The 26703-nt window shown below is 47.5% G+C and overlaps 1 protein-coding gene across 1 annotated transcript in view; it reads right to left on the reverse strand.

The window, feature by feature from the left end:
* Positions 1–26703, reverse strand: part of LOC131207581 (uncharacterized) — a 97897-nt gene that overhangs the window by 45848 nt on the left and 25346 nt on the right. The window contains exon 2 of the mRNA XM_058200201.1: positions 1375–1497. Coding sequence (XP_058056184.1) covers positions 1375–1497 — 123 coding nt within the window. The remainder of the gene's footprint in view (positions 1–1374; positions 1498–26703) is intronic.

Raw genomic sequence — 26703 nt, forward strand, 5'->3', positions numbered from 1 at the left:
CCAGCCAATGATAAGACCCCGCAGGGAAAGGGAGTTCCTCCCAACACACGCCTTTGTCGGACCTGTCGGACTTGTCGGAGTTGTCGGAGTTGTCGGACTGGCAACGAATTAACCGCGGGTTTGGTTTGAGGGACTTAAACACACACACACATACACACAGCCAGCCAACCAGCCAGTTGTGCCTTTGTGGTCCCTTCCGGAACGAGCAGGGCGTACGCGACGTCCCAAGTCGCCACATGATGACGTCGAAGGGAGCAGGAATATTAATGACTTTGAAGCACAGCCGCTTCGGTGACGCGGTTGCACGTGGCTGCAAGGAGCGGCCCCTAAGTAGACGACATGTGCATTAAGAGCGCAGCGGGCCACTTGTAGACCACGTTTAAAGTTTTGCCACTCCTGCGGCTGCGGCCGTTGGGCCGTTTAAATTTCCATTTGCCGCAAAACGCTTCAAGTTCCGTTCAACTTTTTTAAATTTTAAAGATTTCTCACAAAGAATCTCTAGATCCAGACTCTGGTAGGAATCACCACATTCGTCACCGAAAAAGATCAATTTATAATTGAGTGCCGTCAGGCACCTCCTTTATGTTGTTTCAATGCCCGGACTCCTGGGGAACAGCGGGTTCGAGGATTGCTTGGCACGAATGGGGCGCCTTCTCCATTTCGTGACACCCGCAAGCGTGCGCGTGTGTGTTTAGTTCACAAAGTTCCACAAGGTTCTTGTTCGCCATCGTTAGCGTTCTCGGAATTCCCGACCTTTGCCGGAGCACAGCGGAGGCGTGTTAAGCATGTAACCTTTCAGCAACCCTGCCATAGCGAGACCCCGTGATGCACCCGTCTCCGGTTTCAGAGCCAACCGCAACCGGTGGTGCAACCGGTCGGTAGACTTTATGGCGTCTACTTTAATTAAACTCGCGCGGTGCACATTGAAAAATGCGCCACCACCCGGCAAGAAGGCGAGTTCCTTGCGTTTAACAAGGAACCGTAGTTTCTAAGTACGCTGCACACCTGCACCTGCCGAGCTGGGGCCCCGTCATCCGTTGGTCTAAAGTGCCCACGGTAGTTGGGTGCCTAGTGGCGCTAGTGGCAACGGGTCCTGTGCCTCTCAGGTCGGGAGCGTCTCCGTCAAGTGGTTGGAAAATAGGCAGCCTCGCCTTGTTAGTGCGGTTCCCCGGGTTAGCCGGACTGTGTCAGGGACATTATGGGGAAGACCGACCCACGGACACAGATCACGGAGCGTGAGCTGCGAGGGCCGAGAAAAATCGCATCGCACCTCAATCAGTGGGAGCTTCGTTATTTGTAGCAACCGATGGGGGTTGGTGGTAGACTAATTACGCGAAGGCCGCGAGTCGTGTGGGTTGAAGAAGCGACACTCACCTGGCACCGGTCCGCAGACGCGCGGGATGATCTCTAGGATGGCTGAACATGATGGATCCTCGAAACAGAGTTGTCGGGCTAATATACAATTTAAAATAGCTATCGCAGTCTTAATATTCGATCCTGTGGAGAGAAAGAGAGAGAGAGAGCAGAGGTCAGAATGCGTATCATAACTGCTGAGTATGTTCGCTGAAAGTTGTCCAAAACTTGGTTTCCCAGGTCGAGCTCCGAGTGTCGTTGGGAAAATTAATAACCTCACTGGAAGCCTTAGGTCCTGGGTCCATTAAGGCCCACGACCGACCGACCGGAGCTAAAACCGCTAGCTGGCTGTCGTGGATTACCACCGGACCACGGGGAAGAAATTTGCATCCCCACGGGCGCGGTGTGCATGGCGTGATTTTGCCAACATGCAGCAAGAGCGGCCTCGAGCACGGTGGGCGGCGGGTGGTAAATGTTATTGCGTGCGATATGGCACGAATAGGTGCGTGGAAGCTTCCCATTATGTAACGTGGCTGGCTGGGGTGGCCGAGCCGGGCCGGGAACCCGATTTGAACCCGTCACGAACCCGACAGTTGCCGACGGCCAATTGGGCCTACCGACGCCCTCTGCCTGCTGCTCCTTCTGTCGGCAGCCATCACCGTGCACGCCGTTCGTGTGACGATGTGGTCACGGGCCGGAAGCGGGAAGCCGTGGTTTTGCGTCGATTGCCGCCACAGTCCCGTGTCCGTGGGCCAAGACAGGAGCCGGAGCCACGGAGCGAACGAAAAGAACCGCCAGGGTGAAGGATAATTGGCTCTCGGGCGGTGGTTAAGGGGCCGGGCCAGTGTGAGCAATGCCTACCGAGGTGGCCTGTGGCCTTACGCCAACTACACCGACCGTAGGGGGGCCGCACACAGCTTCGTACCGTAGGCACTGGGGTTGTGATTAGTGTGGGGAGACTTTACGCCAATCAGCACTAAAATGTTTAATCTGGGCGCGTGAGTAATACGGCGAGGACTTTTTTTTCGCCCCCCAAACCATCAACGTGGTGCCATTTGCTGTCGTGCCACAGGACGCCGAACTGGCCCTTCATTGGATCATTTTAAGGCGATATAAAGTTTGAAGAAACAAAATGTGTCCCTCTCGACGAACAGTTACTTATTTCAAACAAATAAATTAACTTTACGAATGTTGTGTTATTCATCTAATTTTATCTCTTTGAAGGATAGTCCTTTCTTGGCCAATTCAATACATGTTTTATAAGCAACGGCAACCAGCAACTTAAGCTGCTCCGATCTGATGTCTGCCATGGTTTTCTTGGACATGGAACGTGTTCTTCAAAGCGGCACGTATTTGTCAGCGAATAGACTATATTTGCTGGGCAGGGCTCCCAATTAAGCACTGTACTTGAGTTTGTAGCCAAAGCCTCCATCGGAATGGAAACATTTCAGGAGCATTGTTGAAACAATTGACCTTGACTTGCCCTAAGTCTCTCAAGAATTGGTTTTCTAGTGCCAATTACTCGATTTTGGCAGCATTTTTTAAGTCTCAGTCGTTCCTGAAGCCATTGCTTTAATTTAGTCATTACCACGAAATCCAATGCATTATTTTTGCGTCAATTTCAAAGCTTGATTAATGATGTTTCCGATGGTTCGATTTGCGAAGTTTGAATCCTTATTGGCTAATTGGCAAAACTATAGCAATTTGTTCACACAATCCTTACTTGATCTCAATTACTTATCACTCAGAAAGTTTGGCAATGCTCGAAATGCATTGCATTGAAACATCCCATGCGGAAAAATGATTTCTTTCAAGTCCCACCCAATACATATGTATTAAGACCTTTCTGAACGTAAGTCCTGGTTTGGCCACCGTTTGAATTTTCACTATTTTTTGTTCACAATATTCCATTTTTAATAACCTGAAACTCACAAGCAAATGGAACAATTGAAAAACAATCAAAGAATTTTTTTATTGAGCATAAAAGCATTGAAATTGAGTGATCGATACGTCTCGGAATATCGATCACTAATGTAACGTAACGGTAAAATAACGGATTACGTTTTAGCCGACCGAATATCATTGAAGCATTTGTTAGTTTTGTCCCAGTGTCCATCGAAGGTCAGAAATAGCATTTCAAACGATTCCGCTCGTGAAAAGTTATTGGAAATACAAAATGGTGGACGAAGTCTTTGCTCCATCATTACAAAAATCGCCGCCGTACATAGGCTTCTTTCGCTTCATTACAATTATTATTAGAATTTAATTTATGTCTTTTTTTATGTATGTAGAAAATATTTTCGTAATAACTTTTTTTTTGCATACTTGTATACTTGAACAAAATTAAATTACGGGTTCACAAATGTTTATCGATTGATGGAAAGTTAGCGGAAGAGAATGAATGGAAACAATATATGTGAAAATTGCTCTATAATAATTAGTGTTCTCTACCATCAAGGCACTTACTTCGAATTTACCCATAACCATACCACAACGAAGACATTCCTTTAGCTGGTCCACCTGTTAATATGACGGGTGAACACTCCCTGTCGCTACAGATTGTAGAAAGCGCACCCATTCTGTTGCTGGAAAAACTGCTCTGTCAGCCTAATTGCTGATTGGCAGGGAAAGTTTTAAATTCTGTTCGCCCACAAATGGAACCACAAGACATTCTGGACGGTGCTCCAAAATCTGCCCCCGTCCTGAAATCACTCGTTTTTGAAGCGAACCGACAAGCAAAAAACAATACAAGCAAAGATCATACCACCTACCCAGTTACGATTGTGGGGAAGTTTCTACGACGACTCCACGAAAACCACGAAAAGTGGAACGATCGATCGGCGCGAAGTCGTACAAGGTGACGGAAAGGTGAACGCCGACGTAACGTGACGAATCGACCGAAAGCACGGCCAGCGGCAACATGCGTGCCACGTTGCCGCGACGTCTGACGTGTGAGTGCCACCCGAGTTGGCGTAGATGGAATTAGTGCGATAAGACAAAATCAAGCGAAACGCGTACGCCGCCGCGTGTGCGTAAATTGGAACCCCGAAACCCCAGCTAACGACCGCAGGAATGAAATCAGCTCACAGAGTCCTCGACGACGTTGCCCGCACCGTGCGTGAGCACGACTCGCAGGACTCGGGGACCGAAGAGCTGCCACGGAGTCACGGACCCACAGGCTGACTTCCTTTTCTTTCGCACACCTTTTCGACTTACTGCTTCTTACGGCCCTAGTGTGGGGTGTATATTTTCGAATGACTAATTGATTTGCGACTTCCGCTCGTAGGCAAACATTTTACGTCCACCAGTGACCTATCTTCCATCCGGGGAGCCGGGGTCAAGGTGGAACGCAAATGTCCCGGCTGCCCTTCGCCACCGAATTATCGATCGTTACGGAGCGCCCGGTGCTGCTCAGCTCCAACGGAAGAGCCGGCTTTCGGATGGAGTAACTTTGGCTGTACGTACTCTTCCCTGAGGGCTTGCGCAGGCAACATTGTTATCCCATTTGTACTACTTCATTACCGAATGCGGTGACGGCGTGCAACGGGAAGCTCCGAAGCTGGGAAACCAGTTCTTCCTGTGGGCGGCCCATTTGACAGCAGTTGAGCTTTCCATTCCGGCGGACCTCCGGTGCTCCGGAGCAACAAAAGTTTCCAAGCCAAGCCGAAAACCCCACGGCCTTTGAGTTTGCAACCGAGAGGGCCGTTCCTAACCTCAACCTGACGCACGAAATTCCATGGATTCCGCGGAAGGGCGCCGAGAGCCCGGCTCGGCTCGGCACCGGCGGAAGCTCATTCAAGCGTGTAATAAACATTTTATCACCTCATTAGAAATTGGTACGGTCTGGTTTGCTGTTCCGGCTTCGTGTCCCGCGCGTTCTTCGCCTCGCTTAGCCCCTGCCTGCCCGTAAAGTGAGGCCAACCAGAGTGAGTGAGTTCTGGGGAAACATGTTTCCACATATGCAGTGAGCCGGAGCCCGAGACCCTTGAGCCCTCTGGAGCTTCTCTGCATCGACCGCACGGCAACCTCGACTTTGCCGTTGCTGTTTGGCATCGGCCCCAAACGCACACCACCGGGGTTGGCTTATTGTTGGCTGTCAGCACAGACAAGTGCGGGCTCTCTACTGGCCGTTCCGTTTGCCGATCTCTCTGACACTTCTGCTCCCGTCCGGAGAAGTCATTTGGCAAAAAAAATCGACACTAGAAGAACATAGAAAACCTGAGGCCTGAGTCCAGGCAAACCGGTTGCCGGAACGATTGCGCCAGATGGCACCGTGGCACGAGTTGCGAAGAAGTGTCGGAGACCACCTCGTTCGTTCGCGAACGGCTCGTAACGGCGACGGTTCTATCTTTACTGGTCCGGGAGGCTCGATTCTATCCTTCCGGTAGGGCTGATGCCAATTTTGCCGGCGAGGTCTTCCGGCTTGGTGCAGAAAATCACAGAGAGAGAGAGAGAGAGAGATGCACACTTTATGCCGCTCGACCCGGCTGTTTGGCAAATCAGCACCAAATTATGTGGAACGTAATGGCGAGGGAGCTGCTAGAGAGCCATTGATTTTAATCTTAGTGTAACTAGGGCTCATTTGTTGTCTGGATGCTGTACAGTGATGATTCGTATAGGTTAGTCCATTTACAGGGTGTTCCATCACGATCCTAGTATTTAAATGTTGAATAACTTCGCCATTCAGTTTTGACAATTGAACAAGATTTGTTTCGGGTGTAAATGCCGTTTATTACCAATTCACCCAAAATACAATATCGATCCAATAACCGACTCCATTAGACACACAAAAAGCGACCTATTTGGGCATTTTTTCATTTTATTTGACAACATTTCGATAATAGGCAACGTAGCAATTTCCGGTGTGATGTTAGCTTTCAGTTTTTCAATGGTCTTCGGTTGGCTGGAACAGTTTTCACAGTATTCACAGTTGAACGATTATTTTCAATGTAGAGCGCTACAACTTCAGCCCGCTTTTATACCGTAAATTGATCTATGAATAAAACGGCATTAACTGAAATTTCAGATCCTGTATAATTTGTGAAAATCGACTAACAAATAGCGGAGTTAGTCAACATTTAAATAGATGGACTGTGAGGGAACACCCTGTAGCGTTTGGAATTCTGAGAATGCCGTGCCAAATATCGATGGCTGCCCGGTGTTGTATGGCACGTAGCGCTGTCCTGTTGAAACCAAATGTCGTCCAAGTTTTCAGCACGGTAGCGTACGCCATCGACTCTGCATTGGTGCATTGGTTTCTCTTGCACGACGTGTGGGTTTTCCGGGTCCCAAATGCGATCATTCTGCTTATAAAGATAACCACCGAGGTGGAGTCTAAATGAAATGAGCTTATCAGATTCGTACTGGAAATATTTTTTTAAATATTTCCCAATTTTCTGCAAGCGTATCCCATTTCGTAAATGTCAGAGCTCCTACTAAATTTTTACAATATCCAGAATGAAGTTTGACTTGCTAAGAGTCAAGTAATCGGTAATTTAAAATACGAACACTTGATGGATCACTCTAGCCGTCGAGCGACCCTGCCTAGAACAGAGACAACGTTAATCTGTTAAATGCAATCTATGACAGGTTTTAGTCCAAATAATGTCTCGATTTGTATTACCGCCGTTGATAGAGCAGTCGGTAACGCTTAACGCAAAACACACCGCTACAGAAAGCAACAGAGATGAACATTGTCCCTTGCAGCCGGATGAGAAGAAGAAAAGTCACAGTAGTTAAACTTACCAGCACCGCGAAAAGTTAGCATCGCTCCGTATTTATCGACTGTTTGTTACCAACTGTGTTGTTAAACGCTAAGCAACTTACGGTGACCAAGCCGTTTCGAAGCGCTTTAAACTGCCGCACTGCGCGTATTTACCTCTCGGCAGCTCACCGAAACGCTCGACCTCGACCGAGGAACAGAACTTGGAATGGAAGCGACTGTTTGTTTCGGTAACTAATTTGCCGACCCCGGCGGGCCTCGCGTCAGCTAACGTGCGCCCGGGGTTTATTATTTTGTGCTTATTTATTTTCGTCCCTTTTTAATGAACACTCCAACCTCAACCGTAGATGCCTCGTGGAACACTTTCTCCGGCAACACTCCGAGGACCGTTAAAACGAAAGTTTCCTGTAAATATGCAGCGTCGGTCCGACCCTGTGGAACTCATCCCCGGTACGGTACCAGGTACGAGGTATAACTCTGCCGGGAGATGGTGCCGCTAAATGGAAGATGGTGCCAACGAAATCCCAAAACAAACCACCACCACACCAGGTGGAATGCTCCGTCTCCGACATCTATGTTGCGACGAAGGGGTGCCCGGGCGTTTTTGCTAATATGGGCCCCGTACCTTTGCCCGCTCATTTCCCGCTTCCGGCCCCGTCTTGTTGGTGGGAACTTTTGCGCCAATGGGGTTCTGTGTTTTAGTTTCTATTGCTGCGATTCCTCCCTTCAACAACAGCAATTTGTGCACCGGCTTTCAAGCTAGACACGTGTCAGGGAGCCGTACGTTTCATGCGGCTTCTAACTGCGCGAAACGTCTCGTTGGCCGTTGCAGCCAAGCTGTCGCCGCTGCGGAAGTCACACCCCGGGAACTCCGGGCGAAGATAGCGCCAGAACCAAAGAGAACAGGAAGCCACGGGAGCCGGTGCCGTTGCGCACCGAGCAATGGCCGGAAAAACGGGCCAGCCCGCGCGGGCGGGGACAATTGTTCTGAGAGTGACAAAAAACCGTTCCCTTGAATGCCTAAAAACATCATAAAGTGAAAAGGTTAAATGTGCTTTCATCTACCCGCTTCTCCCGTCGTTTGTTTTCGCTTCGCTCCTTCGCTACGTTTCAGCATCTCCCGGCAGCGACACCACTGGCGCTCGGAGGTTGCAAGGGAGTCGTCTGTTTCGTGAAAGGTGCTGTGGTTCTCAAAGGAGTTCCTGGAGAGGCCCTGCGAAGAGAGTTGGGACAGCGCCATACCTTCCCAGTAATGCACGCTCGCTTTGTGTGGCCCCACCCCAGCGTACCACGAGGAACAGGATAATGTATATCCTTGTCACAGATCGTGCCGGTCTCGCGCCACTCTCGGTGCGCTGAGACCCACGGCGGAAGGTCACAATTATATGACAACGGTCGCAGGCGTGAAAATTGTCCACCCTATGCTTACCAGGTGGACCACTCCCGGAGACTGTTGTTTGTTTGTTTTGTGTGTCCTTCAGCAGCAAACTGGCTCTTCTAAGGCTTTACATCTCTAATTTTTATTCAACACGCTGGTCCGCAAATTGGCGAACGCCATTGGATGCTTCTTCTACACTAGGCACCCTTGGACGTCCTCTACCTCAGAAAGAGTTGTCGGAATGTTCGACCATGCCGCACGATTAGGTGCGTCAAATTTGGCCACGTCATGCCACGCCAATCGTTTCACGGCAAGTAATGCTCTAGTTTCCGACAGGCGATTAGACAGTCAAGGAACGTGGACATGGCCAACCAACTTGCAGTTGCAATGATTTCATTTTACCGTTTTCAACACTGTTACCTAAAACATCTCAAAACAGATCTATACTTTTATGAAAACATTTGCAAGGATGAAACTGTCACGATCCCCTAATGTCCTTATGATGGATAAGTTGCACCATTATCAGGGAAAGGATGTTTCAATGTAAAGAAGGCAATATTTTAATAGTAAATCCCATTAAGATAATAGAGTTCTTTGGAGTTGGCCCGAAACAAATAAGATCTACTTCCAGTCAATGGGTAAGCCTTGCCCAATCATGTAAAAGCATCAAACATTGCAAGGCAGTGTTTTTTCAGCCAATTGCATTCCGCTGTCAAACGGAGCGGAAATTGGCCTAATATAAGTTGATAAAGCGACAAACTGTGCCACCCTTCTTATGTTTTAGAATCCGATACTCCATCTAAACCCTGAGGTGGTAATAATTATCGCCGTGGCTATGCCGATGACATACAAAGGAACGGATTACATTAGGTTTTAGCACATTAACAGCACTAGTGAAAGAGTTCCATTTGGTTCCTAGTTTAACTCGTTCGAAATAAAACATTTGATTGGTCACTCGCTTAACTTCGTCGAACCCCGTTCTGTTTACGGCTTAGTCCACCTCGATGACCGATGTTGCAAACAAACTACGCCTCAGAAACTAAACTGAATTGATTCGGTTACAGATTGGCCTCGGTGTGACCAATCTTCCAGTAACATCCCTGCGAAACGGCGAAGGGCTATGACGTGGGGATCTCGAGGATCCCGCCAAAGTCAATTAGTGAACGGCAATTCTATCGCCAGCCAGCCAACCATCGCCCGCTTTTCGTGAAACTTGCGACATTTTGCGGCGTCCAGGAAATTACGCGAACGATTCGCCGCCGTCGCCATCGTATCGAGCGATCGAATCCTGTGCCCCACCGGAAAGCGCCACGAAGGACCCACGAAACTTCAGACCAGTGGTGAGCGCCTGCCACCGGAATGTGGTAGGCCACCTTCGCAGCAGAAACCGCTTGGAACCGGGTGGACAAGGTCATTTTGTGACGGTCGTTAAGAAAGAATTTAAATAAAACTTGCCCTTTTGCTGCTGCGGCACTCCGGCTCGGGCTTCGGCTCGGGACTGTTGTTTGCGTTGGGATCGGGAAGGCCCGACGGGCCCTGCGTGGAGCGTGGTTCGTTGTTCATTCTTTTGTTTTTGTTTATGTTTTATGTTTTTTTTGCTGGCCCGTTCTTGGCCACCCGGCGTCCGTGTTGTTGGGTTGCAGCAAAGTGTGCGAAGCAAAGCGCAACCGGCAAAAGGATTCTCGGACCACTTTATGTTGGTTTAATTTGATGGGATGGTATTTTCTTAAGTGGTGCGTTTCCAGCCTCACCAGAGCAGGGATGGACGGTGGAGAGGATCAACAAGGAGCGGTGGTAGCCACAAAAAAAAACAGGCTCCAATGAAGCCCGGAGAAGGTGCGCAAGAAGTCGCGCGGATCAAGTCGACGACTAGGATTGAGTAGCAGGAAGCGTGGCGGCGCACCGGTGACAAACCTTGGCGCACCGTGCGCTGAGTGGCTTTCAGTTAATCAAAGAAATTGAGGTAGAGTTTTCCGGGGGGCGAAAGTATTTGATGGTCTTGTGAATTTTAAATGCTTGTGTACTTTCACTCCCCTTATATTGCGCCATTGTTTTGTCGACGTCCCGCCGGCGAATGGCGGATGCTGCCAGGCAAATGCCAGGCGCCCGCGGTTCGGTCCTGTAATTCGGGCGGAAAAGTTTATTTACCAGACAAACTGTGGGTGTGTGTGTGGGAGCGCGTGCAAAAAGGGTCTCGGCAGTGGCGGTGAAGTGAAAAAAGAGAGATGAAAAGTTACGCGAGGAGCAGTGAAAATGGTAGAAAGAAAACAACCCAAAACGGGTTGGCCAGCGTCGGGATGTCGGGGAAAAGTTTTGATTTCGGCAGCCCCAAATCTTGCGCACCGTTTGACCGCGCCAGCAGCAATCGATACCTTCTTGGGCCAGTGGCTTCGCGATGGACCAGCCTCACTCACTTCATTACGATTTCATGCCGAGCCCGGCTCGAATGTAACCGAAATTTACCGGCTCCGAAAAGCGTGGGTCTTCAGCTTTGCCGGTGGCCACCACCAAGCCACGCGTTCGGACAATCGATTTTCGGGCTCGTGCAATGAAACGGAAGCGAGCTCGCGCGCGAAAATCAACAAACTTTCAAATCATGAAGCAAATTTCACACAATACGCTCCACCACGTTGAGGGGGCCACTTTCACGCCTGCCCGGGAGCCTGAGCACATCAAAAGTGAGCGCGGGTCCAGGGAGAGTATGGCAAGTGGTACCGGAACTCCACAGCCACCCCACACAGGGGGAGCCCGGTCCGGCCTGAACATGATTCATCCATTTGACGCCGATAAAATGGCAAATAAAATGTTTTTACTGTTCCGATTGCGGTCGGTAGCCTTTTCAGCGGTGGTTCGCCTTTTGCGCTTTATGAAGTTCGCAGTGAGGTTTATGAAATTTAATAGTTTGATTCCGAACCGTTGCTCCGGACACTATTCCTCAAAAACAGGCAGTCGGGCGATGAAAGTGCTATTCTTGGGTCTGACGGCTCGGACGCTATCAAACAAATCGCGGCCGGATCGTATCTATGAAAGCCTCATTCGCACATCAGCGTGAAGAACTTTGATTTACGTGCAGCTTTCAAATCATAACAGCACCGGTTAGGGCTAGTAAAACAGTTTACACCGTTTTACTTTCATCATCGTTTATTGTTCAAGCCGTGGCCAGCAAGTGGTACAACCCCAGCGGGGGCTATTGAAGGCATATTTAGTTTTTAAATTGAAGGACCCTCGAAGGCTTCAGGACGTGCTTGAACATGGTGCTGATTTTTGTTTTGTAAAGTGGTTGAGAATTGAGAAAAATGACGTTGGCTTTGCACATCGGACAACAGAGATTGTTTCATTGATTTTTCACATTCCCACTTTGAACTTAAATTGCCTCATAAGATGAAACATAACTCAATCATCAATTATTACAAATAATCAATAGGTAAATTGATTACCAAAAAGTTTTACAAAGAGATCTAATATACAGGCATCAGTATTAGTGGATTGTTGATTATTCACTTGTTAGAAAAAAGCTGACTTCAACTAGACAAAAAGAACAACTAGGAAAAACGTAAGAAAATAGTTAGAATGTCCTAAAAATATACCTCAAAAGAAAAATTTTACGACGACAAAAACTAGGCTATATTTGGGTCATCTGCATCCGATTGCGTTTTCTAACGTTTTATGTATTTAATGATTTATCCATGTGAACGAAGCGAAGTGCAGATAGTACATATTTAAGTGAATTCAAAATATTACCCCGAAAAAAGAAAACACAAAGAAAAAAGAATAAACGTGATCAAATCAATTGTACATCAAATTTAACGGGTCGAACTGTCCAAGTTCAAAAGTGTACTTAACTATGGTGAAGAATGAAAAATTCCGAAACAGCGACGAGATGGTGCTGAAGAACGTAAAACAGACCAGTGGGGCTGAGCAGTCATTATTGTTGGTAGTATTGAGCATCCACGCCTGAAGTCAACCAACAAGGTCCAGAAATGCTCAATCCAAACACACGATGCTTTCAGCGCGAAGAAGCCGAAACGCATAAATCGTAAAAGAGTTCTTACACCAATTGAAAGTGCTGTCGACTCACAAAACTTCCTGGATCTATCCCGGGAGTCGAAAATAATCTGCGAGTTCAGCAGTTGGCACCGGGGAGCCCAAATTAAATGTGGTCGACTTTTAGTTTGGACCGCGTTGAGTAATTGTTCAAATAAGACAAACCATTGGTCAAACAATGCTCAGCCCGCTGTTGTTGTCGGTCGTGCGTTCAGCGTGTAACCGCATCGATCATTAACCTTTACAAGATGAGCCAAGCCGACCGTGACACTAACAAACCACCAACCTTCAGTGCCCAGTTTTCTCGCTTTTCCATTTCAATCCGGAACCTTCAATCGACCGCCAACGGGGGAAGAACCCGGCAAAAGCTGTACCGAGCGAGCAGTGACGTTTACGTAAAAGATCGAAAAGTGACGCCAAAAGTTTCGTCCCACCCGGCCGACCTGTTTGGGATCGGGCTGCGAGCGTTGTCTGCTGCTTCGAAGTGAAATCGAGCGAAGAAAACACACAGCTGGCTGGAACGGAACGGGGCCGATCGTCGCCCCAAGGTTTTCCCCAAAGATATGAGCAATTATTAACTTTTGTTTCGGTCGATGCCACTTTTGCGGGGAAGAGAAAGTCTAAACCAGCCTCTCCAGCGTCGCCCTGTGCCCTGTCCCACTAGAAGATGAGTTTTGGGAAAAGAAAACTCCCAAACCCCATCTCACGGAGGGGGGGATGGGGGGCGGAGGTCGACGTGGCGAGCGACTATTTCCGGCCGAGAAGGTCGGTCGGCCGGAAACCACCGGGATGAAAGTACTTTCGGTTTTTGAGAATGTGGAAACTTCTTCGATTCCGGGTTGGGTTGTGTTACGATTTTGTGAGACTTTCCACTCAAAACCCGAACTAGTCGCAACCACAGTCCGCTTCCACGCTGGCTGGCGAACGATCGGGGCGCTCCTGGGAGACCGTTCCGTTGCCCCAGGAAGCTCATCTTGGATAATAGAAAAGTTTTCGAATGCTCTCACGCTCGCTTCGGATGAGGGGCCTGCTATCTATTGGCCAGAAGGCCTATGGGACGGCTGGCCCGGCCGGCTCCGCAGGGTGTCTCCAGGGCAGGCACCAGACCCCCGAAGAGAGTAGGAAGTTTGGTGTGGCTTTTTGTTATTGTAAGCACTAAATGATAATTGCTGATGTGTTTTCGCCGCCTGCCGGAAGCTATTGGAAGCCGCCCCGGAACTAGGGAGGGGCCGGAAGCCGGAAACCCGGAAAACACTGGTCGTGAGTGTCATGAGATGGCGTGGCAGGACAACTTTCCTCCAGCGCAAAAAGGGATTGCTTTTGGCTTGTAGGTCCACCCCAACAACCAACTTGCGGCTTGTTATAGGTCCAAAAACTCTACCCTCTATGAGCCCACGGCGCAACCTTTTTCAGCTCGAACTGTACTATTGTCATCTCGCTGAGGAGGCTCGTTGACTTTACTACCGTGTGAGGGCCGGTCTCCTCGACCAGCTGAAGAATAAATTAATTATCGAATCAATGGCTATTTCTCGATCTAATTATAAAAAATACAGGCGTACCTTAATCTTATGCTACTTCAGCATGTCTAGTTTCGTTTATAAAACACTTGAACTACATTCATTCGTTATCGTGAAGGTCCCATCCTATCGCAGAGCCACTATGCTGCCAGCATTAATTAATTGGCCACTTCAGTAATCCCAGAATTTGGATGGATTTTACCGACTGTTTCCGGTTTTCCGAACGATAAATGAAAAGTCAAAGAATGGTCCAATCATGATTCACTACCTCAACCAGCGCAAACCGTTTATTTTTGAACAAGTTTTTGTGGAATTGTGGCTCTAATTTGCAAATGAATGTCCAACGAAAGCGGGGCTCACTTCCGCGAAAATCGCTGCCACAAACCTAAACGAACAATAAAAAAAAGGGCGGGTATTCGCGTTCTCAATCAAACTTTCCCGAATTTCTTTGCAGCGTGTTACGGAGCAGCCGGTTCGTCGGAAAAGAAGCGATCCCAAAAACGTGGAAAAACGCGCAGTTATTTTCGTCATTCCAAGCCGTTGGTCAAAATACAGTTTGCTTACACGCAAAAAAGAAACGGAAAATGTACCAGCAACAAACACAAAACAGTGAGTGAGCCTGGGACGTAAAGCGTTTAAAAGAAGAAAAAAAAGAGTTTATCAACAGCACCTGGAAGAGAGGTCTGGAATTGGGAAAAATAAATAAAAGTGTAACGGTCAAATAATCAAGCTTGGCACAGGCGAATGGCACCACGAATGAAACGAATGAAAATCATAAGCTTACTAAAGCAATTGCTTCAGTGAAACAACTATAATTCCACATATTTGTCCATCCGACCCATCCGATTTTACTACACTTTTTTCATTCTTCAATGCCAATTATTCTGGCATCACAGCTTGATATCAATAATTAACCAATTTACTTTGTCCTATTAGAGATCGATATTTCGTCACAGCATTCCGTCGTATGCGATTTTCATCAAACAAGTATCAAAAACTGTAAGCTCCCGTATTAGTTTTAAAACTCATCAATTACAAGTGTAATCTTTTCTGAGCACATCATTTCAAACTTTCATTTTACAGAACATTTCCCCTGGATAAAAACTCCTTCCCGCTGAATAAACGGTGCCAGAAAACTACGCTTTGCAAAATTTCATGCGGATTGGTCACGCTATTTTCCAAAAAATAACGGTACAGAAGGACAGGCAGACAAACATATCATTTTTACAAAAAACAGAAGAAGATTATTGGATTCTTTCGGGCTTATGACTCGCGAATTCAATCAAGCTAAATCGATATGGTTTGACACGTTTTTTAACGCGCTTCATTAGAGTTCGAGCGGTTCAATTGCTATCGAGCGGTTAAAAAATTCCGTGCTCTCGCGGTCGCTTTCGGAATCCAAGTCCGCGACGCTCGTTGCACGCGCCGATCCTCGCGTCCAGGCCGATCGAAGGACATTCACCAGATCGGCTCAGATGAGGGGTCGCGAGAGACGGAGCGAGATCGCTCGCTCGCGCAGGTGCACGGTTAGTGGAGCGGTCTCTGGTGGCCGGTAGCGCAATCGTCCCGACAGTTGAGCGTGCAGGTCGATATTGCCGTCCGATTAACTGACAAAGATAGTTGAATCTTCGTAGTCATAATAATGTCGATGGTTTCGATTTCACAGAGTTGACTCCAATTTACAGTTACAACAGATCCACGAAATGCACCATGTCACCACATTACGAACAGTACTTCAAGCCGTGATGGCACCCGCTTCCACCGAAATCAACCAACATCGGCGATCAAAGTCATGGTTCCAGGAATCAAACTTTATTCCGGATCGGATCAAATTTAACGGCCGATTCAAAGTCTGGCACATATTTCAGCAATTTCTTCCAGCAGACCATTGTCGATTCCCAAATGTATGTACTCCCTAAATTATGCGCACTTCCAAAATGCGCATGGTACTATTTTTTTCAATTATTCAACTTTTTTGTTCCGATAATTGAGGCACATCGTTAGCGGCTTGACTGCAGCGTTGCCTGACGGCCGCCAACACATGCACGCGAACAATTTATGCACACCGAGTGTATGTGTGGTGGACATCATTTATGAAATGTGCTATCGAACTTTGGTGGCAGCCATCACACAATGGAAGCCCTGATGCTTGATGAATGAATTTGGCGACCTTTTGCGATGGACCGAAGCGACAACGGATCAGGACTACGTCCGTGAAGCACCGCACCGGTTGGGGTGAGTGCATCATGACCGGATTTAGGAAGCGTTATTACTCCGGTTGCCAGCGACATCCGCCTGATGGTGCCGTCGAATTCTGAAAACTCGCTCACACTCTGCGGCTCACACTCTGGCATTGTACTATCGCACGTATGGCACCATTGCTCCTGATGCTCCTCGAGTGACACACAGTTTCTGAGCTTTTCCAACAGCTATCGTTTGACCCCCAATATCCTAAACTACGTGGTTCGAAAAGTGCCGAGCCTAGGACCCACACATGGTGATATTTTATGATGCGATGACTCAAAATGAAATGGGGAAAGATCTCAGCAACATTCAGATACCATCTTATGGAACTGCGATGTAAGAGCCCAAAAAGCATTACACTTTACGTATAGTGCTTCGAGTTGGTAGCATTTTTATTGCATAAGTTTACTAATCATCGCACCAGGTAGTATTGCCCTTTCAGCGTGTGTCATCGGTTGACAAAACTGAGAGGGACACTCACCACAGCGATGGTCTCGCTCAATCTGTCGCCACGCTGACCGCTCGTAAAAGGCGAGTTTACGGTTAAGATTTTTATCATCATCATCATCACGGGCCATCCTTGTTCGGCAAAGAGTTACGATCCCTTCAGTCGAGTGAGCGAAATGCGGTCATACACCATCATCCTAGTGCAGTGTAGTGCTCCTCCATAACCCAAAAGCACCACCAGTACGTCACCCGGTCCAACAGGAATTCTGGTCCATAACAACAGCAACGCGATCGGGACCGCGTAGATTTATCGGTGCCCCCGAAACTGGACGAGATGTGTTGTGTGAAGCGGTTCCACGCCCTTTTGTTGGGAGAGATTTTACATTTCGGCTCAGGAACAATCGACATGCGAACCGAAAACCGCATCCCAACGCCCGTTCGCCACAGATTCCGATCGTCACCGGCAGCGTCATCGTTCCCTAGGACTACACAGCTACAGCAACGACGGCGTTTGTGAACCTCTCGACTAAAACCATGAATATGTGCGGCTTAGTTTCACTTCTTCCGGCTGAGTCGTACCGTTTTTTTCTCCCTGTGGCAGTAGTAGCAGTAGTAATAGCCGTTGTTGTTGTTGTTGTTGTTGTCAGGGCCGCCCGGATCCGGATATTGTGCACCATCAGGACACAACGGAACGGACCGCAGAGCCTACGCGGCTGTAGCATCATCTACGTCTAACCATGGACTGCGACCTCCGCACGTTCGCTGTGCCGATGGTGGTCACTAGTTTCGTACACCGACAATTTCACAGATAAGCCAGCGATGCACTGAAGAACTCGCAGCGGTTCCAGGTACGAGGAGAGCGTTTTATCACTTTACAACCAGTGGTTTACATTCCTATTGATATGCAAATGTGCTGGCGACATGAGCAATAATAGAACGGCGGAATGTTGGTTTAATCGCAAGCTGGAAACCGTCTTTGCACGCTTGCGTGCAGTTGTTTTCGACAATTGAATGTCACAGGAGTTTTGAAGGGCGCTTTCGCAGAAGCGAAAACCGGCACTTGCAAACATGTTTACATGTTACTCACGTTACATGTTTGAAGTAGGACATGCGGCGGTAAAAGAATAAAACCATTCTACGCACCGCAATTAAGTGACGAGCTGCACTTTGGTCGAGAACAAATAAATTGCCAACATTCAATATGGTGCAATAAAATACAATATTACGTTTGGCTACACTACGGAGGTTTGTAGAGATGCGATAAATGAAAACATTATTGAATCATCAATTGGCAAATACTGTAACTATGCTCGTGTAATTGATCGTTACTTCAAATCTAAGAAGTCCAATTCACATCAATTCAATCCGATCTGTTCTTATCTAATCTAAAGAGCCTAAACAATTTAATTGCATTGTTAAAAAAAGACATTCATTAATTAATTGATAATAATTTAAATCGTTCGCCATATCTTGCGTTGACTTTTGATTTTCGTTTCATTTATCAACATAATTTTTACTGGGGCGCCAGACGAAACGCAAATCAGACCCTGAAAACGTCAGATCGTTTAAACTTTATGTGGCCGGTTTAAAATATAAAACCGAAATCTCAAACGTGTTTACATTCGTGTTTTTGGTCAAAGAAAATAGAAATCGAGGAGAAATAAATTGATTTGTGAATAGTTTTTTTCTGTTTTTTTAGATTTGGTTGCTATACCAGCAAATAAGAATATACATTATTTTCTGTTCGTAACCAAAGCGTTTGGCATTTACCTGTAATGTCAGATCGTTTATTTTCTTATCATTAGGCCGGTTACTTTTACATCGACTGTACTACTTTACTGCTTGCACCGCCAGAAGAGCAAAGTAACAAAAGTTCCGAAGGCCAGTCGATCACAACTGCTAAATTCGAACGAATCGAGCAATGAACCATTTATATATTCGATAAGTTTGACTGATGGCAAGTGTGAATCTCCAAATGATGCTTTTACAGAGCTCCATTTCTGAGACTGCCAGATCTATTATTCCAAGAACACTTAAACCTTTTTTAGGAAGCTCCGTCTATTCTTCAATTCAAAGGGACTCGCTCGTTCTCAGACGAACGTCCAAAAAATGTTTGCTAGGGTCGCCTCGGTTCACGTTAATTATGTGCTGTTTGAACTTTATAAACAGTTCGATTGCTGCTACAGAAGCTATTAATATCTATCCATAATAATGGCCGATCCGTCCACAAACCTCTCGGCCGCTAGATTTGGCTGTGCATTACAGATGCTTCTCTACATTAGCCAAAATTGAATTATTGCAAACAATTTTATTAACAACATAAACGTGGCCATTGTTCTCTGATGGTTCGAACACGTGCTACGGAGGAGCACGCAAAAAGAAACAACCGAAAGACTCAAAACCGACCAACTCCAACTGATGACTTGGAGACAAACTTTGTATCGATGTTCCACTTCACCTTCGCTAGCTTCACCGACCGCCGGCTGGGTGATGGAGCGCCATGACTAAGTGTGCATATCGTAAAGCACCCAAATCGATGAGTTGAAACACAAATCGACCGACCGAAGGCGGCCACGGAGGTCCACCTCCCCCGTCAATTCAAGTCAGCTCGAGGTCGATTGTCGCCCCCATTTTTCGGTCCGCTTTATGAATCGTTAAAATTCGATGAAAAACTGTTCTATTTGATTGGGTCGTAAAATTTGTTGGAAAAGTTGTTCAAGTGGCAGCCAACGCCCTCGAACGCCGGCGGGAAGTCCTTGCGGTTGTGGCCTCTGCGGTGGCCGACCACCAAGAAGCGGGTGATTTTGTTGCACCTTGTGTCGCCGGGCGGGGGTCAAGTGCTGTTGAGTGTTGTTTTTTCGGCTGTTGTTGTTTTCGAGAGTTTCAATGACTTAAATCACTTTCGGTTTCTGCGTCTCCGCTCAGGTGAGGATAAGCGGCAGTTAAGTTTAAATAGCTGAAAAGTGATTTAAATCACCAACCAAGCTACCACCGCAGTTTGGCACGGTTTACAGTTCGTCGGAATGATCGTCTTGTATAGACTAATTTGAAACACGCCATTAAGTGTTTAGTATGGATGCTGTCCCGGTACAGGACTTGAACTCCTGATTAGGGCGATGCCAGGATAGAGTGCTGTCAACCAGACCATGGTTGCTTCTTCTACGCAAAACAAAAAACAAATCGGAACTAAACCGGAAGTTACGTTCCAACGTCCACAACGGTCCGTAATTTCTCGACTTATCACGTAACACTTTTATGACGCTCAAACGTCACTCTGTGGCGTCCTGCGTATTGGATTCACCCTGGCGAAGTTCTACTCCTGGTGACCGTCACCTTCCGGGGCCAGAGTTCATTAATTTTGCCTTCGAACGCACTTTTTTGCAATCGCCGTCCATCTTGCGGCACAATCCGGTTATCGACTTCCTCTTCTTCGGTTTTCGTCATTCATTTCGGGCTTGGGGCTTGGCCCCGTTTGCTAGGTACCAGTGCCTCGTTAGTTCACTCATCTGCAAACAGTTCTTCATTATGCCTTCGGTCTCCCGGACGCCTATCCCGCCGCCTGGGTACGGAAGATTGGAAGCACGGAATGGAACGCGTGGAAGGAGCGCGTTAAGGAGAAAATATTGCGCCTTGACGACGCAATAAAATCTGGTCCACATCCGTTCATCTCTTCCACTACAGTGCACCGAACCCAGTCCCGGCTGATTCTGAGCTCCTACTCCTAACGTTGCCGGTCCGGCCGTCTGTCCTCGGTCAAGGGTGTTAAAATTTATTGCCCTTGGCCCATCTTCCTTCTGTGACCGCCATTAGTTGGCCCTGTGGGCCGTCCTACGAATTCTCGGAGCGGCAGGGGTCTGGGTGCTTGGGAGTTTTGTTTTTCTTCTGACGAACGTCGAAACCGCTGCCATCATTTGCCGGGTTTCCATTGTGCCCAAATCCCAAACCAATCGGAGAAGTAACATCGCCGATTGCGGGTCTCGGGAACCCAGGAATCGCGGCGGTCGATTTAACGATTGGCGATGGACTGCGATCATCATTACCGTTATCTACTACCTCCCGGCGGGCATGCCCATCGCGAAGGAAGCGTCACAATATTGGCAAGGTAAGCTGGTGTTCGATTGTCCGGCAACTACTTCTGTGTCCCTGCCGTGGTCGTCGCCTCCCCCCAGAGTGCGCCATTGTCGTTAAGTCGATTAGTGCTATTTTCTCTGCGCCTACACGCCTGTCCGCACGTTTTCCAGTAAATATTTACGCAGCAGGCGCCCAAGATGTTGAAAGAGCCTCCGGGCCTCCGGGTGGATTGGAATGTCTGAGAGTGACTTATTTGCTGGAGTCATCAGAAGCGATGCTAGACGAACGCCAAGAAGCGGGAAGCCAACCAATGTTTATCGAGACTAATGGGGTTTGTGTGTGCCGCTAACGGCCCTCCGTTTGCCGTGGATAACTTTAAAGCAAACTTGCTCTCGCAGCTCAAGAACCGGCAATTCTGGGAACTAATCAACCGTTACCGTGGGTTTCGGACCATCTCGAGCGCTACAGACACTCTGTGGAACAAGGCGGCAGAAACGTTCCGTTGCCAGTGTTTGTCCTAGGGTTTTGTTTTTTTATTACTTCAGCCATATAGACACTTCGCGGAAACACAACACATTAGGCAACAATTTTTTCAAAGCATAGGGTAGTAAAGTGAGTATGGTATAAAATTGATTTAGAATTAAATCTAGCCAAAATACATGTACGCTAGTTCAACCCTAGTTCAACTCAATTTGCTGGTGTTTTCTCAGAACTTGGCCGGTAACTGGTACTGGATCCAACCCTAACGCAACTTCTTCACCGTTTCGCCTGCAAAGGCTTCGATTGTCCGCACCATAAAACAGCGGAAGTTTCTGTGTCTAATCGATTCACTGGCTTTGTGAAACCGGCTCTTCCGGCTTGCAGTCGGAATTGTGTCCCTCCGGGAAAAATGGGTGGGACCGCTTGAGTTAAATCGATTACGAGGGCTCGGCGAACCCTTCCCGGGCCAGGAGCATCGAGGGCCACAATACTCCTTCGTCCCTAGCAAGTTAATCAACTTTCCCACTTCCCGGGCGATTCGGGAAACAAGCTCATCAGCAGAGCTCGCAAAGTGATCTTGGTCGTGATATTTGTTAAACTTTTTTCTCCTCTACCACACGAGCCAACATGACGCTTCAACGTTGGAGTCCCTACACAAACATTACTGCACGCAACATGCCCTTCGGGTGCGGTGCCCAAGGCGCACAGTGCAAAGAAACAGTCGGAAGTCGGAAGGAGAAAATTGAATCAAATTAATTAATTTTGAAATTTATGTTCCCATACGTTGAAGGGGTCGGGCTTGGGTGGCGAGGCGAAACATACGCCCGTACATTTATAACGGCCATCCACCGCCCCTTACGCCACTACCCTGCCTTGATTCATGCGTTGGCACCACACGAATGTTCTGTTACGTCGGGCAGAACGCCTGACTTCTGGCGCCAGCCGGGTACCCGAGCTAGCGGAAGCGGAAGTTAACGCCTGAGGTGTCTTCAAACGTTCGTCTGCCCTCGCTCGGCGACACTTTTGCCGCGTTGCGCACGATAGACACCCGAAGCGTGGAAACTTTCCGTGGATTAGCTTTAAACACATCCAGCCGGGCGGGGCCGGGTAACTCTCCCGGGTTGGCCTGATCTCGTTGAATCAATTACGATAAATAACGTTGTAAACTTGTTTCCATATCCAATACCCTATTCCAAGCTCCCTCTCTCTTGCTTTCTCTTTTTCGCTAACGATCTCTGCTTCCCGACACATCGCCAACAGCCGTACGAAATGTTTTGTTTTCCCACGTACTACTCCGGTACACGGTGCACGCACAGCCTTCCGCTTGTGTTGAGGTGAGTCCACGGTTCATAGATTAACGTGTCATACGGCAGGCCACTGATTATGCCAGGAACACATACACCAACAGTTAAGTACGGTTCAGTCGGTGGGCTGTGCGAGACATGGCTCGACATCATTTTTATGGAGTGTAGGCTACAAACAGCATCAAATAAATTAGGTTTTAATGTCGTACCGATGTAAACATACATTCTTATGGCACCGTCATCATTATGTACCTGCCGCCGTGCGTGGTGCGTTGCTGTAAACCACCGTTGGTTCGGTGCCTTTTAATAGTATTTTGTTCTCACCCGGAATTCAGGGGTTATTGAGAGATTGAGCATCCCATCGTTTCAGGCAAGCATCATTACCGGTGATAACTTCCATTCGAGCGCGACTTTATCTGTGCAAACATCTATTCGGATTGTTTTCGAACAAATCGACCCAAATTCTGCAGGTGGGAGTTTTTAGGAAGGAGAAATGTTCTCATGAAAGTTTGAAATCCCTCCACATTTTACAAAGGGTTTCTCCAATACATAATCTACCGGGAAGACCGATCATCTGGGACGGAGGAGCAACAGAAAGTGAGAAGAAAAGCCGATCAAATACGGTACCAGGAAGTCCGATCCTCTGAAACGCCGGATCATCGAGAAATGAGAATGAAATGACGAACAGATAGACTCAAATACAAATGAAACATTTTATCGAGCACCATGCGTCTCCATTTGCAGAATGCGATGAACTTTCAATTAAACGGTACATGTTTTGAATGCAATGTTGAGATAATAAATAATCAAAATAAAGATGATTTTTTGTGAAAAAGGGAATTTTATTCCAAGAAATTTAATTTACTTAATCATCAAACATCTATGATTTGTTCACAAAAATAGTATTGTGAAATGTAACATTTTCAACGAGCTATTGCTTCGATATACTCAAAACCGTATAAGCAGGGGCATGACAACTGAATTCAATAATAAAACAGTGTAGGTTCTTTTATTTATTATGTGAACATTTTATTTTAAGTTTTGCTATTTTGAAATTTAAACTCAATAATAATGCCATGAAAAATAATACGAAGAAGAACACTTAAAATTGAAGGCTAGCTTTATTTACACAAAACACTCAATTCCAACATACGAACGTATAGACGAAGCCTTTGGTGGTCTTTCTTATCTTAAGTCCTTGAGTTTTTAAGATATTACACGATATTGTATTCGTCTTTAAGAAATTGTAATAAATATTGCAAAAACGCATAAGACTCCCATGGAGGAAGTTGCGTAAATGGTTCGTGACACGCATCAAATCTAACGTGTCTGTCGATTGGTGAAATTTGCTTCCATTCATTGCCCAGTGTGCTGTTTGCGAATGAAATTGCCGACAACTCGGCGCCAATGTGACTCGTTCTATCTAAAAAAAAAGCAGGAAAATTGTCTCTTTCCAGCTCGAAACATAAATACTTTCCGCAGGAACTGCACAGAAAGCCACCAGTGCAAGCAGTAGGCAAATAGAACATCCTTTAAATGGAGTGAAACACAGGAAACCGAGGGCCGTCGGTGGCGAGACCCAACATACGCTCCGTTTCCCGGGCTCATGAATGTTGCATGCCGCCAGACATTCTGTCTATCAGTTGTTCAATTTTTAATCAGCTTTCAAGCCGCTCGGCTTCGGTCACCGTCGAGCTGTTGGGTTGTTTCGGGTAGTTGACCAAACGGACTACTGTCGGGCGGGTGCGCTGACATCAGAAATCAATTCCCGTTCCACTCGAATCCCCAGTTGTCAGAACGCATCCACCGTACACGTCAGTCACCTTTGGAGCGGATTTTGATTATCGAAATGCCACGGCGGCTGGGTGCAAAGAAACAGTTTTGCAATTATTGAAATCGCCCAAAATGTATATTTTTTTTTGAGTGTGTTTTTATTTAACGAGACACATTATAGAAAACGATAAACCAATCCGTTTCCGAGGGAGAAACGTGGGCTTGAGCGATAAACGCCATTTGATTTCGTTTTTCAAACTCATTTGCAGGGCGATTCAATGTCAATCATGGCGTTTTGTGCACTCAAACCCAATGCGCCCATTGCGTGCAATGAAAATTGCTCTGTTCTTTGTCCCTTTTTTGCTGCCGTTACGGCAGCCATTCGTTACCCTTGACTTTATCGTGAACTTCTCCAACCGGAGGTCCAGAGGGCGATTGACAAGGTACACGATAAAGCATTAAATTCATAACGCTGATTACGGCCCCGGTGCACACTTTTTGTCTAGATGTTAAATTTTAATAATTTATCATCCAGGAGCACGATCCGGTAAAGCACTATCGTGCCGTACCTCTGCAGTGTGCTCTCTACCTCTTCATCGACAGCAGGTTCGCCATTACGGGTGCACTTGAAACGCAAACACATCGGCCATTAGCGCACAACCTGTCCGTCTCGGCCCAGGAGCCCGCACAGTCAAGATTAACAGTACTCGGAAGGGAAATAAATTGCGACCCCACGCGCTGCAGCATAAAGTCACTGGTCCGGCCAGCATTACTTTGGGGCCGGGTACCGTACCTTTGGGTACGAACCTCACAGTTTGCTATCTGCTTTTTTAAAAGCCCTTATTAGTCTCTCACTGAACTTCAGCTTCACGGTCGGTGGAGATTCGAATTGCTCACCGCTCACAGCAATCACTACAGTGCGCCCTTGGTGCACGAAACGCTTGACTGCCACGCAAGTCCTTATCGGGTCCCCAGTCAGCCTACGGCAAGGATTCTCCTGCAAAGTGGAGCGCCTGTTGTGTATCAACCCTTTTTCCGAAAATAGCCCTCCGACGGGGCACGAAATCCTCGAACATCGTCTAATCGAACCCGTCGGAAGATCACTTTCCTTGTTTCGCTCACCGTTCACCACGATTACTGATGGCCCATCGCAGCCTTCCGGGCTGTTCTGTCGGGAAAAATACCGACCCCCCCTGGAAGGCTGGATTTTCGAAGAAGAATCGTGAATCAATCCGACGCTGATCCTTAGCTCACTCGCGTTTACGAGGACGCTTACGAGTGTTTCTGGCGTAATCTTTTCACTTTGATCTTCTACCCGGCCCAAACCGGCACCAAGGAGATCTGCCGAAAACCGGGGCCCCAGGAATCCCTCCAGCGCATTTCGGGAGGCTTTTGAGATGATTCTCCGAGCGCCTTAACTCCCCCCTCAGCTGGAAGGTGTCTCGGCATTCGACTCACCGTTATCTGGCGACACTTGCGTGAGCGCGCGCGCGAGAGAAAGAGATTATCGCTAAACAGTGGGATTATTCGTCCGTGTTATGGAGCCGAGTTAACGTTCGCCAGTCCCCGTCAAGCCAGCTTTTGCAGGATGCGCCTTGGTACATGTCTCAAATCAGGGAAGCGACAAAAGAAAAAGGACGAGCCACTTGGCGTAAAGACTCCAACTTGGAGTCAAGGGGAATAAAAATGTGCAAATATCAATACACCGTTCGCCACCGAGAAAGGCAGAGCCTTTCCAATGTAGGCGTGATAAGCCGAACGGTTCTGTCGGACCCTTGAGCTAATGATCCATGAGACAGTCTGTTGTTGGCGAGCCGCCATTCACGCGTTTCGAATTCATTGCTTAACTTTCGCTATTTACTCCGCATGTTCAATCACTCGCAAATTAATAAAAGATGCTCGCGATGTTGTGGCGAAACGTAAAGTTTAATTTTCTGCTGGTTTGATTCCATAAAAAATGCAAGATGGCTTACCAGGAACGACTTCTGATGACGCTCCTCGGTGTGCTTAGCATCGAACGAACTCGGGGGCCCCCGTTACTCTTGGCTCACGTTACTCACTAATCTATTCCATCAACCGTCGCAAACGATTCAATCCGGCTCAGCTAACCGTGTGAAGTGCTACGCTTGTGTGCTTGACCTTAGCAGTGAGTGGGTTCGGCTTCGGCGGAACGCCTTTTAAATAAGCATGGTGTTTGCTTAGCATCGTTCCAACAGGAAATTCGGCACGAGTACGCGCTTCACGGTTTTCAGTTGCAATCTACATCGTCGTCTTGGTGGAAAGCTTTGAAACCTCAATTACGTCTAATGTATTGACTTGCGGAACGCAACATCGGAACGGCAAAAAAACCGGAGCTCGAATCGACTGGAC

The sequence above is a fragment of the Anopheles bellator genome, chromosome 2 (genome assembly GCF_943735745.2).
Source record: "Anopheles bellator chromosome 2, idAnoBellAS_SP24_06.2, whole genome shotgun sequence".
Taxonomy (NCBI): Eukaryota; Metazoa; Arthropoda; class Insecta; order Diptera; family Culicidae; genus Anopheles; species Anopheles bellator.